Below are 13,743 nucleotides of genomic sequence, written 5' to 3' on the forward strand. Positions count from 1 at the left end.
CATTTCTATTCAGCTACGAAGGGTTCTATAGCCACCACACGCTGCGACGAAGTAACTTACAATGCACAAACTAGATGTCGCCACAAGGATTTTCAATCTCTCGCCATACATCCTAAATCGCGCCAACGAAGTTTACTGACCAATATGTGTACAAGTTTTTTCTCATTTACTAACTGCATCTAGAAATTGCGAGAAAATATTGATATCACTATCAGAATTACTTACTTGCCAGTCTCTTTGACAGAGAAGAACATAGGTCCTAGTTCAGCCAGCCACCTCCCGTCCACCGCCGTGACGCAATGCATGTATTCCTTCGTCGTCATCATCAGTTCATGGTACACCGCGTAGTCCGGGGAATCCCCCAAGTCGAAGAGCGCAGAAGTGGGATGCAGGTGACACGACCTTTCTATTCAGCTACGAAGGGTTCTATAGCCAGCCACCACACGCTGCGACGAAGTAACTTACAATGCAAAAACTAGATGTCGCCACAAGGATTTTCAATCTCTCGCCATACATCCTACATCGCGCCAACGAAGTTTACTGACCAATATGTGTACAAGTTTATTCTCATTTACTAACTGCATCTAGAAATTGCGAGAAAATATTGATATCACTTTCAGAATTACTTACTTGCCAGTCTCTTTGACAGAGAAGAACATAGGTCCTAGTTCAGCCAGCCACCTCCCGTCCACCGCCGTGACGCAATGCATGTATTCCTTCGTCGTCATCATCAGTTCGTGGTACACCACGTAGTCCGGGGAGTTCCCCAAGCCGAAGAGCGCAGAAGTGGGATGCAGGTGACACGGCATTCCTGTTCTGCAGTTCACGTATTCTCCTATGCCTTTGAGACGAGCTGCTTGCTGGAAGTAGGCTAGAAATAATAATAATTATATCGCTGATATAGTGTAAGTAGTAAAAGTAGTAAATGCAGTTTCAAGCAGATTGCGTAGCGTCGAAGTAATTATAATAATTATAATATATATAAAAGGAAAAAGTGACTGACTGACTGACTGACTGACTGAATGACTGACTGACTGACTGACTCATATATCAACGCACAGCTCAAACTACTGGACGGATCGGGCTGAAATTTGGCATGCAGATAGTTAGTATGACGTAGGCATCCGCTAAGAAAGGATTTTTGAAAATTCAACTCCTAAGGGGGTTAAATAGGGGTTTGAAATTTTGTAGTCCACGCGGACGAAGTCGCGGGCATAAGCTAGTTATAATATGAAAGTTAATGCTTGACTTCATACGAAATATCATGAATTTGTGAGACTTCCCTGGGTCACATTTTTGGTAACGATAGAATGAGTTACTCCTTATATAAATACAGTACCTGCGATTTCGTCTGCGTGGACTACACAAATTTCAACCCCTATTTTAACCGGGTCAAATTTTCAAAAATCTTTTTTTAGCGCACGTATGACGTACGTCATAGCTGCATGCCCAATTTCAGCCCTATCCGTTCAGTAGTTTGAGCTGCGCGTTGATAGATCAGTCAGTCAGTTTGAGTCGATTTACGAGTATGTAAAAAAATATTTTGTCGGTTTTATTAATTTCCTGAAGGGCAATTTGCAATATTATGTAGACCTACCGTAAAACCTGAAATGAAACTTACCGGAGCAGATACATTTCCGCACGGTGTCCCAATCCGTTCCGCAAGACACCAAGGGCAGTCGTTGCGCAGTGAGAATATCCCGCAACTGTTGCCGCACCTCCCGCACTTTGCGCATCGCTTTCCCGTGGACGAAGTGTTCCGTACACCACGAGCTTGAGTAACTGGAAGATAAGTCGCATTGGTAAAATTCGTCTGCGCAGAGCGCCATCTAACGCTGACCAAAACACCAATGAAATATAGACCTTATTGCTTGACGTTAAGATTTTAAACACAAGAACAACAGAGCCTCGTGCTATATAGCTCATAATACTAGGTTGTTGCCTACGCGCCATGTACATACACGCGTACAATGGATGGCGCATAGAAACAACTTCTTGGTTTTTCTCTCTGATTGGGATTTTTGCGACATTCAAAAATACGATTTCTGCGCAGGTACATCGGCGTAACTTATAACCAGACTAGCTGATGCCAGCGACTTCGTCCGCGTGGGATTAGGTTTCTAAAAATACCGTGGGAACTCTTTGATTTTCCGGGATAAAAAGTAGCCTATGTTAACTAAACCCATGCAAAAAAAAGTCACGTCAATCCGTTGCGACGTGATTGAAGGACAAACCAACAAACAAACACACTTTCGCATTTATAATAAGGGTACTAATTGCTGTAATGTAGCAAAGATCTTACTTGTTGGACTTCCACTGGTTGTACAGATGTAAAAGCGTGAGATGATCGGACTCGGGCACTTGGAACTTTTCTTTGATAGCGTCCGATTCTTCCTCGCGTCCCTGCGGCCGGTAGAACACGGACGGCACGGATAGCATTGACACTGAAAATACATAAAACATTAACATCACATTTGATAGTAAAGTGACAGCCCATTCCCACTTGTCGGCTGTCGGGCCTGGATTTTATTCGGATGTGGCAGAACATTTGGACACAAAATCAGTTTCAGACAAGTTTGTATGAAGCTATTCACAATCCATGTGTGAATAGCTTCATACAAAATATTTTGCCACTGGAAAATTCGATTAAAATCCGGACCCGATAGACGACAAGTGAGAACCACCTTTGACTCTTATTTCATCGCGGTTAAAAACTTAAAACTATAAAGATTTTTGTTTTTTTTATTCAATTACAAGTTAGACTGCGATCTCACCTGGTGGTAAGTAGTTATGCAGTCTAAGATGGTAGCGGGTTAACTTGAAAGGGATACGGCAATTTTTTTAAACCCATACCCCATACCAGTTTCTACACGGCATCGTACCGAAACGTTAAATCGCTTGGCGGCACGGCTTTGCCGGTAGGGTGGTAACTAGCCACGATCGTAAACGTAGACAAACAATGGTATACTCACCAATGATAAGCACTTCAGCGCTGCATCCCATCTCCGCGGAGACTATGAGCATGTGGCACTGTGGGGGGTCGAGCGGGAACTCCGCCATCTGCCGGCCCAGGGGGGTCAGAGCCCCCGTACCGTCCAGCGCGCCTAGAATCCAGAGCTGGTACATTGAGTTCAGGATTGTGTCCTAGAAAAAGAAAAATTTGCTTATTTCTTTCTCATCATCATCATGATCAACCCATCGCCGGCTCACTACAGAGCACGGGCCTCCTCTCAGAGTGAGAAGGGTTTGGGCATAGTCTACCACGCTGGCCTGTGCAGATTGGTAGACTTCACACACATTCGAAAGCATTATGGAGAACTCTCAGGCATGCAGGTTTCCTCACGATGTTTTCCTTCACCGTTAAAGCAAGTGATATTTAATTACTTAAAACGTACATAGCTCCGAAAAGTTAGAAGTGTGTACCCGGGATCGAACCCCGATCTCCGATTAGAAGGCGGACGTCCTAACCACTAGGCTATCACAGCTTTTTTACCAACCGCTTTTTTCTTTCTACAAAGACCACATTATGTCTGATTGTCTGACTTCCATTCAATTGTGCAAAAGAATGGAGAGAAACGGTGACTAATTTTACTGTACATCATCTGTAAACCAAACTAAATTGACAGGTCTAAATCTAGGAGCATTAAAGGCATAGCACCAAATTTAGACATGTAAATTTAGTTTAGCTTAGAGATAGTGAAATTTTACCAAGAGTGCCCTGAATTCGGGCAATAACATAAATTGCGATGTGCTATACTACTCATTTGGCAGCGGTACAATATTCCTTGTACCAAATATTTGGCGATCCGTGGGGCATTCCAAGCGCATATTCTCTCTATACTTTTCAAAATGTTCAAGCTTGCCTGTGGAGGTGGGTCTATAAAATGGTAGGCCAGTGGATCCTCAACGCCAAGTGACTTGAGCAATAACACAGCAATAACACACTGTGCCTAGATCAGTGCTCTGTATCTTTGGCAAGGTAGCGGGTAGTAATGGTTGTCCGAAAGAATTTGGAATTATAACAGTGAAGGCTGGCTTAGGCTTGCCTAAGGAGGTTGGGTGTACCTGTGGGCTGTGGAAGGTTGAGCTTACCTCAACGCCAAGTGACTTGAGCAATAGCACAGTATTGCCTAGATTAGTCCTCCAAGGTAGCGGGTAATAACGGTTATCCGAAAGAATTTGTAATTATGAAGGTGAAGGCTGGGTTGGGCTTACCTGTGGAGGCGGGTCCATAAAGTGGAAGGCCAGTAGATCCTCAACGCCGAGTGACTTGAGCAGCAGTACAGTGTTAGCTAGATTAGTCCTCTGTATCTCTGGCACGGTAGCCGGTAACAACTCTTGCTGGAACTGCCTCTGTGTGTAGAGGCAGAACGCTTTGCCGGGGCCTGTTCTCCCCGCTCGGCCGGCCCTTTGACGCGCGTTGGCTTGACTCACTGGATATATCTTGAAAGGAGAAATTTTCGCATTAGTCCGTAATTTTCCAAGACTGGCTAAAGGCCTCCTTCTAATTTCCCCACAACTCCCTGTTCCCTTAACCTTAAAATTTGTTCCATCTAACTGAAAACGCCCTGCCATGCATGCGTTGATTTTGGTAGGTCAGAAAGAAGCATATTTTGCGGGAACGTCATTTGGACCTGCCTAGTTTTCATGAAGCAGTTACAACGCCAGCGTCAGCTACTCGCGTTTTTGAAATGTACTTATAGCAGAATCCTTTTTATTTTATTTATATATTTCCAACAACAAAAAAATAGATAACAATATTGGTTTCTTTGTGCTTGACGCAATCTACTAATTTTAAGCTCAAACGTCCATTTCTATAGATAGCCATTTGGCAAAAACACACAATATTAATTTTGTGAAAACCTTTCTGCTGCGATGTTCTTTAAAGCTGTACAAGGGGCTATTTAAATAAATTTTTTATTCAGGCATTTGGCTGAGTAAAAAATTTGTATAAAACGCAAAGACGGTTCTTGCAGTATAAAATATGGATGATTTTAAGTTTCACTGTTTTGACGATACAAGAGGAATAGATATTGAATGATTGGTTAGCATTTACCTGTAAGGCGTCCATACCAATCCTCGGATTGTAGACCTTCAGCTTGCAGTACCCGCAGTCTATCACGTACATTATACCGTCTACAGTGAGGGATGTTTCTGAAATAGAATAGAACAGGATAAAATTCTTTTCTAAAGGTTCTACCGTTGAACCTCCTCAATATACTAGTTATGTTGAATGAGTTCTATAAGATCTCACCAGCAATGTTAGTAGCCACGATGCACTTTCTCTGCCCCGGCGGCGCGCGCTGGAAGATCTTGGCCTGCAGGTCAGCCGGTAGTTGCGAGTAGATTGGTAGTACTGTCAGTGGAGGCGCAGTATCTAAGTCTCCCAAGCGTTCTGTTAGCACCTGAGGATTTCACCATAAATTTAAACACTAAATTTTTATTGTCCATAGATAAAGATTGCTAACACAGGTTTTCCTAGTACCACAAAGCACTCCATCAGGTTTCAACATTTTGTGTCTACCTTTTGTGTGCACTAAATTTAAGGAGTTTTTGTACTGTGCAACATTTTCTTGGTTGAATAATAAATAACTATGGTCCTCCTAGGAAAGCTCAGTCACTCATCAAGCGATGGAGAGAGCTAGCTTAGGGTCTACGGGATCAAATCAGAAATTAGGCGATCTGTAGAAGAAACAGAGTAACCGGTATAGCTCAACGGGTTGCGAAGATGTAGTGGCAATGGGCAGGGCACATATTATTATTGCCTGTAGATATTATGGGCCTCATAGGAAAGCTCAGTCACTCATCAGGCGATGGAGAGAGCTAGCTTAGGGTCGTCTTCAGGATCAAATCAGAATTTAGGCGATCTGTAGAAGAACCAGAGTAACCTTTATAGCTCAACGGGTTGCGAAGCTGTAGTGGCAATGGGCAGGGCACATAGTTCGAAAAACCGATACAACTTGGGGTCAGAAGTTGCTGGGATAGCGACCTCACACTGAAAGGCACAGTGCTATTAGCCTACACGCCCCACTAGGTGGACAGACGACATCAAACGAGTCGCAGGGAGCCGCTGGATTCAGGCGGTGGCGCAAGACCTTGGCGTGGGAAGTCCCTACAAGAGACCTATGTCCATGAAGTGGACGTCTATCGGTTGTGAATGATAAAGTGTCATTACCTCACAAGTAACTTCAATGTCCTCTTGACCAGGCATAAATATGAGGATGTCACCCTCATCTGGTTGTAGATGTATTTGAAGAGCCTGTAAACAAAAAAAATTAAGAATTTTAGAAATATTTATATATTTAGATTTTGTCACTTGGTTTTGTTTCAACATAATATATTATGCACTAGCTGATGCCCGCGACTTCATACGCGTGGATTTAGGTTTTTAAAAAATCCTGTGGGAACTCTTCAATTTTCCGGGATAAAAAGTAGCCTCAACAGTCAAATCGATATACAGTACGCGGCAGAAAGTACCTAATGTACATCGATATTAGAAGGAGATAGCAGATTTGTAGAGCATTGTCTCTCTCGTTTAGACCGACAAAACGTTGTATAGGTATGAGTGGCAGAGACAACGTTCTACAAAGCCGAAATGTCATTCTAATGACCGATGTACATTACTTTCTGCCGCGTACGCGGCGCGTGTGCGGTTGTTAATATTCCGTAGTGCAATTTGTAGAGTGCCATTTAATTAAATTAATCACACAACACACCTACTAGTATATTGTAACAATAGTACATATATAAAGTACAGATATACTATATCAAACTGTAGAAGTAATCAACTAAATTACTGTGTTTCCAGTGACTCCATTAGTAAATTAAATTTGCTCTAATGTTTTAGTCTTTTTCATTCAGGCAATGTAACCAAAGTGACCCAAATTTTTGAACAAAAATAGAACTAAATGATAAGTAAATCAATTTTAGTTTAATGAATTTTCATAACGAAGAATCAATTTTTCATCTTGGATAATAGCATTTTCCTTTTTTACGTCGGAAAATAAATAAAAGCCTTATTAGAATTCATACTAATATTATACATGCGAAAGTGTATCTGCTGTCTGTGTACTAGTTTTTCGAGGCCCATCCGTGTAACTGATTTTGACGAAAGGTACAGATATAGCTTGCAAAATAGAAGTTTCCACGGGATCTTTAAAACAAGTTTTATTCAATGTTATCGTTCAGAGTTAGCGCGCACTACGGTAAATTTCCGTACGTTTTCCCCCGCAAAATCTGTGAGCTATAGAACTACATAGAAGCGCACGCACTGTGGATTAAGTGTTAATTCTTGTACGGTGGTACGGAATCCGTTGTGTGCGAGACAGACAGACTTTTTTTTTTTTTTTTAATTCAGATACAAGTTAGCCCTTGACTGCAATCTCACCTGGTGGTAAGTGATGATGCAGTCTAAGATGATAGCGGGCTAACCTGGAAGGGGTATGGCAATTTTTATTAAACCCATACCCCTTTGGTTTCTACACGGCATCGTACCGGAACGCTAAATCGCTTGGCGGCACGGCTTTGCCGGTAGGGTGGTAACTAGCCACGGCCGAAGCCACCAGACCAGACCAGAAATTTAGAAATTATAAAATTCCAAACCCCTGCCAGGAATCGAACCCGGACCTCCCACTAATAAGACCACAGCGCTCACCACTGCGCCAGGGAGGTTGTCAAAAAGACTCCTACCAAGTACGCGACAAGACGGCAATCGCGGGTGGGCAACGCCCCGCACACCCGCACAGCCCCCGCGCTTACCCGCTGCGGGATAGCGTGGGTGACGTGCGGATGCTCCGCAGTCGCCCCGCCTCATACCCCGTTTGCAATCTCAACCTGTCGCGTACTAAACTTGTCCGATTTTAAATCTATATATAAAAACTAGATGATGCCCGCGACTTCTTCCGCGTGGATTTGGGTTTTAAAAATCTCGTGTAACTCTTTGATTTTCCGGGATAAAAAGTAGCATATGTAATGTGTTGCTGATCGCAAATCTCGAGAACAGCTGAACCGATTTCGCTAATTCTTTTTTCATAATATTCCTTGAAGTACGGGGATGGACGACGGTTCTTACGGAGACAAAAATTTAAAAAATCCCGAAAACGAATCGTCTGTTAGGCGGTACGAAGTTCGCCGGGGCAGCTATAGTATACTTGAATAATGATTACCCTACTCCAAGTTAGTGTTAAAGCATTTTGAAAGTGCGAAGCTGCGGCGCGGCGTTACAAAGCCGTCTCGGGCCAGCAGTTCGTTGACACCAGGCGGCTAGACTTGCAAAATGCACTGTCTACATTCCTTATAGCCTAAGAAACAGCTAACAATTTGTTTAATCTAAATATATAAAAGGAAAAGGTGACTGACTGACTGCGCCCCTAGGCGCGTGCCTAGTTTGCCTTAGGGATAATCCGCCTCTGAGTCCCGTCGATTCAGGTAACTTCAGCTTTTATGTACAGTTCGCGGCATAAAGTAACGTACATCGACTTTTAGAAGAAGATAGCAGATTTGTACAGCGTTGTCTCTGTCGTTGAAACCGACAAAACATCATATGGGTATGAGTGAGTGAGACAGCGCTCTACAAAGCCGAAACGTCATTCTAAAGACCGATTACTTTCTGCCGCGTACTGTACAACTAATTTAATCGATCTAAAAAACTTTGAACAAATTGACAGCTGGTTCCTAGACTACGTCTATATTCCTTTTCTATGATACGCGATAATCGATCTTATTTAAAAGGAGTAAGGAGCTATAGACTTCAAAGAAAAATTAATTTACGTAGGATTAGACTTGTAGGTACAGTTTTAGATTTGAATTTAATTGCATTTATATTTGGAGGCGTTAGATCTTGTAGCATGGTAATGCAACGTGATGTGATTAACGCTATTGATATTTTATTTATTTCAATTTAATTCATGTGGTGTTCATAAATTAATCGAAAACGACGCGATTTTTATGGCCAATGGTAACAAAAACTATGGCAGTTTCAGGAGAAATAATATTTTTCTTCGTATTTTGGGCTCCGTAGTGGAAAGGTGCCAACGGGACTATGCCTCCGCTGTCTGTCCGTCCGTCCGTCCATCCACCTGTCTGTCAGCGGGCTGTATCTCGTGAACCGTAATAGGTAGAGAGTTGAAAATTACACGAAAAATGTATTGCCGCTATAACAACAAATAAAAAAAAAAACCGCTGACCGCCATTTTGGGTCATAAAAATTAAAAAGTGTTATTTCTTATACGATGGTACGGAATCCTTTGTGTGCAAGTCTGACTTGCATTTGGCCAATTTTTTCCTTCGGCTGTCTGACTTTGACTGCCTGACTTGATCAGGGATGAGAAAGGACGCATAGTCTAGGCTACATGTGAAACTTGGTGAAGATTGTCTTGATGGTGAAGTCGTCTGAGAATGGTGAACGTGGATACGTTAACGAAGAATGTGAAGAACTTTGACCAATGTGACGAGCAAGGCTAAAAAGAAACTCTTACTTGTTTGACAGCGCCGTCCACGTAGTCCTCACAGACGTTCTTGGCGAAGAATGTCTCGACGGGGAAGGTTCGTCCGGGGATGGTGAATGTTGGCACGTTACCGAAGAATGTGGCGAACTTCGACGAGTCCATTGTGGCAGATGTAACGATGAGCTTCAGGTCTGAACGACGGGCGACCACCTGTGAACAAAAGATGATAGATTTAAATAAAAAAAAGATTCCGACGAATTGAGAACCTCCTCATTTTTTTGATGTCGGTTAATTACACAAAAAGTTAGGTAAGTACATCTTTATTATTTACTAATATCATATAGAAGTAAAGTTTGAATTTGTTTGTAGGGGATAATCTCTTGAACTATAAAACCGATTTTGAAAATTCTTTCACTAGTAGAAAGCTGCATTATTCCTGAGTAACATGGGCTATATTTTATTTTTAAAAGAATTAGAAATCCATACGAAAATTGTAAGAAGCTACCCGTGCGAAGCCGATGCGGCTAGTAGTGTTAGATCTTGAAAGATGGTACGGAATCCTTCGTTTGCGAGTCCGACTTACACTTGATGGTTTTTCTTTATTTTTTTTCACTACTTTTCAACTCCAAGTTTGAATGAAATAAGATTAGTAAGACCTACAAATAAAAAAATCATAAATATTGACGGAGGTTTTACATCGTCTAACTATACTTAGCTATATCTAACAGATAAATCATCTGCTGGATGAATCTGTCTATACTTATATTTTTTCTGTTTCACCGCACAACCGGTCAGGTCTCAGATAAGATAATAACGGATAATATCGACCAGTTAACTATCTGCGAGTTTATCTGAAGCTCGGAGCGCGGGGCGGCAACGTCGCATGTTGAGCGCTACGTTCCAATTTAGGTAGTTACGAGACGACGCTCACATCACAAAGGCGAAATCTTAATTTTAAAATATTATTTATTAAAGCCGAAATACATGCATGATTGCGACAACATACATTAGCTACACGTTTCAGTTGAAAAAAACTTTGATTTTTACTTTATTTCTGCTTTCTTTTGAATATTTAATAATAATAACAAAAATAAAATTACGTTAAACGAATCGCACGCAGAGTGACGCCATTGCGCTACGGCCATTTGAGTCTTGACTCTTGACTTGTTTATACATGTGATTTGTGTTACAATTTTGGTGTTTTGTTTTATAGTGTGGTGTTGAGACTGTTTATTTGTTATTTTAATCAATTTTTAAAGCGTCGAAAGTAATCAACATGAATAACGCCAAAAAACGAGAGCGAAGCGAAAACTTCACTCGCGAGGAAACTGAAAGACTCATCTCTCTCATAGAGCCGTATAAAAATATCGTCGAAAATAAGAAAAGCAATTCAATAACCTGGCAACAGAAAGAAAAAGCGTGGAGGGCCATAGCGGCAGAATATAACAGTTCCGGATTCGGGACCTATCGCTTTCGAAATGCGAAACATCTCAAAATAAAGTATGAATCCCTCAAAAGAGACGCACGAAAAAAATCTCTAATCCGTGAGAAGCGTACTCAAACAGGTAGCGGCGTAAATGACGCACCATCTTTGACACTAATGGAACAAAAAGTGCAAGGCATAATTTCATCGACAGCGGAAGGGGGAGAGAGTATAACTCTGACCAATATATATAACTCTGAACAACAGGGTAAGTGTTTATTTAAGGTATATGGATGATTTTTAAAAACACAATCGCCATCTTCAACTGTCATATCTAAAGTACGATGTTATAAACTTTTTTTTAACTCCTTATTTAACCTCCCTAGGTACGAATTCTCCAAGAATACTTTCTTATTGAGTGCTTACGTCATAAAAGGATTCAAGTTTCTAACCTAAACGGCTGGCATTGATAGCTAGATCAGTCAGCCAGAGCAAATCTTTTGACAAAAAATAAATTATTGATATCTAATTTAAAAAAATAGAAAATATGATATGATTGTAATTATAGTGTTTATAGGCACTCACGTTAAAAGATCTTTATTTATATGTAGTTTATTTTGTTTCTTTTCTAGGTGCACCGAAAGAAAACAGGCCTCTTGATAAACTAATTGAAAGAAAATTGGAAATAGCTTTGTTGCAGAAAAAAATGATTGAAGAAGAACTGGAAGAAAAAATATTAAAAAAGCAGATGATGAAAAATGAAATACAGCACAAAAACGAGTTATATACATTGGAAAGAGAAGAGAGGCTTTTGAAAATTGAAATTTTAAAAACTGATTTGGAAAATAAAAAGAAGTTATATTTGTAACAAAATTGTTTTATTCAAAATTGAGTCAAACAAGACACACTTACTTCAAAATCCATCCTTTATTTCGTAGTGTTTCTGTTGTGTTAATAATTTATGGCTACGTTCTCTAGATCCGTTTCTCAACCTGGAGGTCACGACCCTTGGCTTGGGGGCTCGTTTGTTATTAAAGGAGACCGCAATTTGTTTAAAAATGAGACTTGTACATATACAAAAGATTAGTTTATTAAGGGAATGAATTTCAATGTATGTAGGTACTTAGTGTTATAACTATGTATGTTTTTTCTCAGTGTTTTAGTTAATAGTGTTTACAAGATTTGTTTTAAAATTTTGTTTAAACATCACCAACCCTGCTTCATGTAACTGTCAAATTGTTATTCGTAGCTGTTTAATTATCACAGAGTTTATCACACAGATATGAACACATACAAGTGTGCTAGATACGGTGTGCCATACAAAATGACAATAAATGTAATTTTTGTGCGGATTCAAAGTGTCCTACCACAGTTCACGACAGTGAGGGAACACCTAACAAAACGTCGAGGCTTCGACGTCACTGGCAGACGTCAAATGTTAGTACGTTAGACGCAGGTAGCCCTAGCAGTCCTATTTTTCTTTTTTTTACGTCACCATAGTCATATTCATATACATATCTTCGATTCAGGATCTAGAGTTCCCTCACTCTAGTTCACTCTGGCCTTACCGAGCATATACCGGGAATTAAAAAAATCTTAAATCCACCACTTTAGTGGTCTGCGTACCCACGTCCCCTTCTAGTTAATCTTAAAGAGCTAAATACCAGCCAATACATATTAATTTTTAATTTTTAGAGGTTTTTGAGTCGGGGGTTTTTCAAAGATTTTTGGTATGTAAAAAAAGAAATTGAATGAGATCTCGCCTTTAAAAAGTGATGATGCAGTCTCAGATGGGAGTGGGTTAACATAGATTTGATTAAAATGATAAGCAGAACCTAACAACATTGAGATACAAAAGATGTCTGCGGGAGATATGGCAATTATCTACTAAAAGGCTATTGTAAAGCTCTCAAGCGAAGGAAAGTCGCAGCTGCGTTGGAGGATTGCATTGTTTACCGCTTCGTTACATTTCCAATATCGCCCACGCACATTTGAATGTCTTTTAGAGGATTTATTAAAAGTTCAAATATGGAAGAAGTCTGATGGGTTAAAGTAGGTATCTATAACTATACGACAGGTCGAGATGGCAATCGGGAAAGCAACACCCCGCACACCCGCACAGCCGCCGCGCTAACCCGGTACGGGCGAGCGCTGGTGAAGTACGGCGGGGTGATAACGTATCTCGCGATCATTGCTGTCAAACGTCCGGCTAGAGAGAGACAGCAATAGCCACAAAGCAAAAGAGTTGAAGAAGAGAGACAGCAAATGAACTATCGCATTGCTACTGCTGTCGCGTTGCTGTCGCTACGGCAACGTTTTACGTAATCACCCCACGGGTGTGCGGAGCGCCCGGCCCCCGCCTCATACCTACCCCGTTTGCCATCTCGACCCGGTACTATACTTTGCTGTCTTTTGGCAGATTTTCTGAATGATTGATTACCTAAAGACGCCCTCTAACTTAAAATTAATTAATATGTATTTTTAAAAATTAAAGGTGGAAAATGGGGCCGATTCTCTTGTACTCAATCTCTAGACTAAACTAAATTAACATGTCTAAACATTGTGATATCCTTTTCCGCAAGCAATATTATGAAAGGGATAGCAATAGATTTAGACGTGCCATTTTAGTTTAGATTAGAGATTGTGTACAACGGAATTAGTCACATTGGCACCGATTCTAAGCACAACCTAATTTTAGAGTATTCGCACCCTCTTCTTACTATTGTAATATGAAAAGGACAGAAGCAGTTTGACATTTCTAAATTTAATTTTTAGATGGTAAAACCCGTGATTTTAGCACGCACTCGCGAACCTACTGTTTAAATTTGTATTGTGCACTAAAATTTAGAGTCTTTAAATGTGAAAGTCATGTTC

At 40.8% G+C, this 13,743-nt stretch overlaps 1 protein-coding gene across 1 annotated transcript in view; it reads right to left on the reverse strand.

The window, feature by feature from the left end:
- Prp16 (ATP-dependent RNA helicase l(1)G0007) overlaps positions 1-13,743 on the reverse strand; it is an 89,908-nt gene that overhangs the window by 5,399 nt on the left and 70,766 nt on the right. Inside the window, exons 12-20 of the mRNA XM_034975589.2 lie at positions 9,477-9,656; positions 6,176-6,259; positions 5,255-5,405; positions 5,057-5,154; positions 4,216-4,443; positions 2,973-3,144; positions 2,303-2,444; positions 1,622-1,782; positions 631-871 (exon numbers count right to left, since the gene is read on the reverse strand). Coding sequence (XP_034831480.1) covers positions 631-871; positions 1,622-1,782; positions 2,303-2,444; positions 2,973-3,144; positions 4,216-4,443; positions 5,057-5,154; positions 5,255-5,405; positions 6,176-6,259; positions 9,477-9,656 — 1,457 coding nt within the window. The remainder of the gene's footprint in view (positions 1-630; positions 872-1,621; positions 1,783-2,302; positions 2,445-2,972; positions 3,145-4,215; positions 4,444-5,056; positions 5,155-5,254; positions 5,406-6,175; positions 6,260-9,476; positions 9,657-13,743) is intronic.

Source organism: Maniola hyperantus, chromosome 14 (genome assembly GCF_902806685.2).
Source record: "Maniola hyperantus chromosome 14, iAphHyp1.2, whole genome shotgun sequence".
Lineage (NCBI taxonomy): Eukaryota > Metazoa > Arthropoda > Insecta > Lepidoptera > Nymphalidae > Maniola > Maniola hyperantus.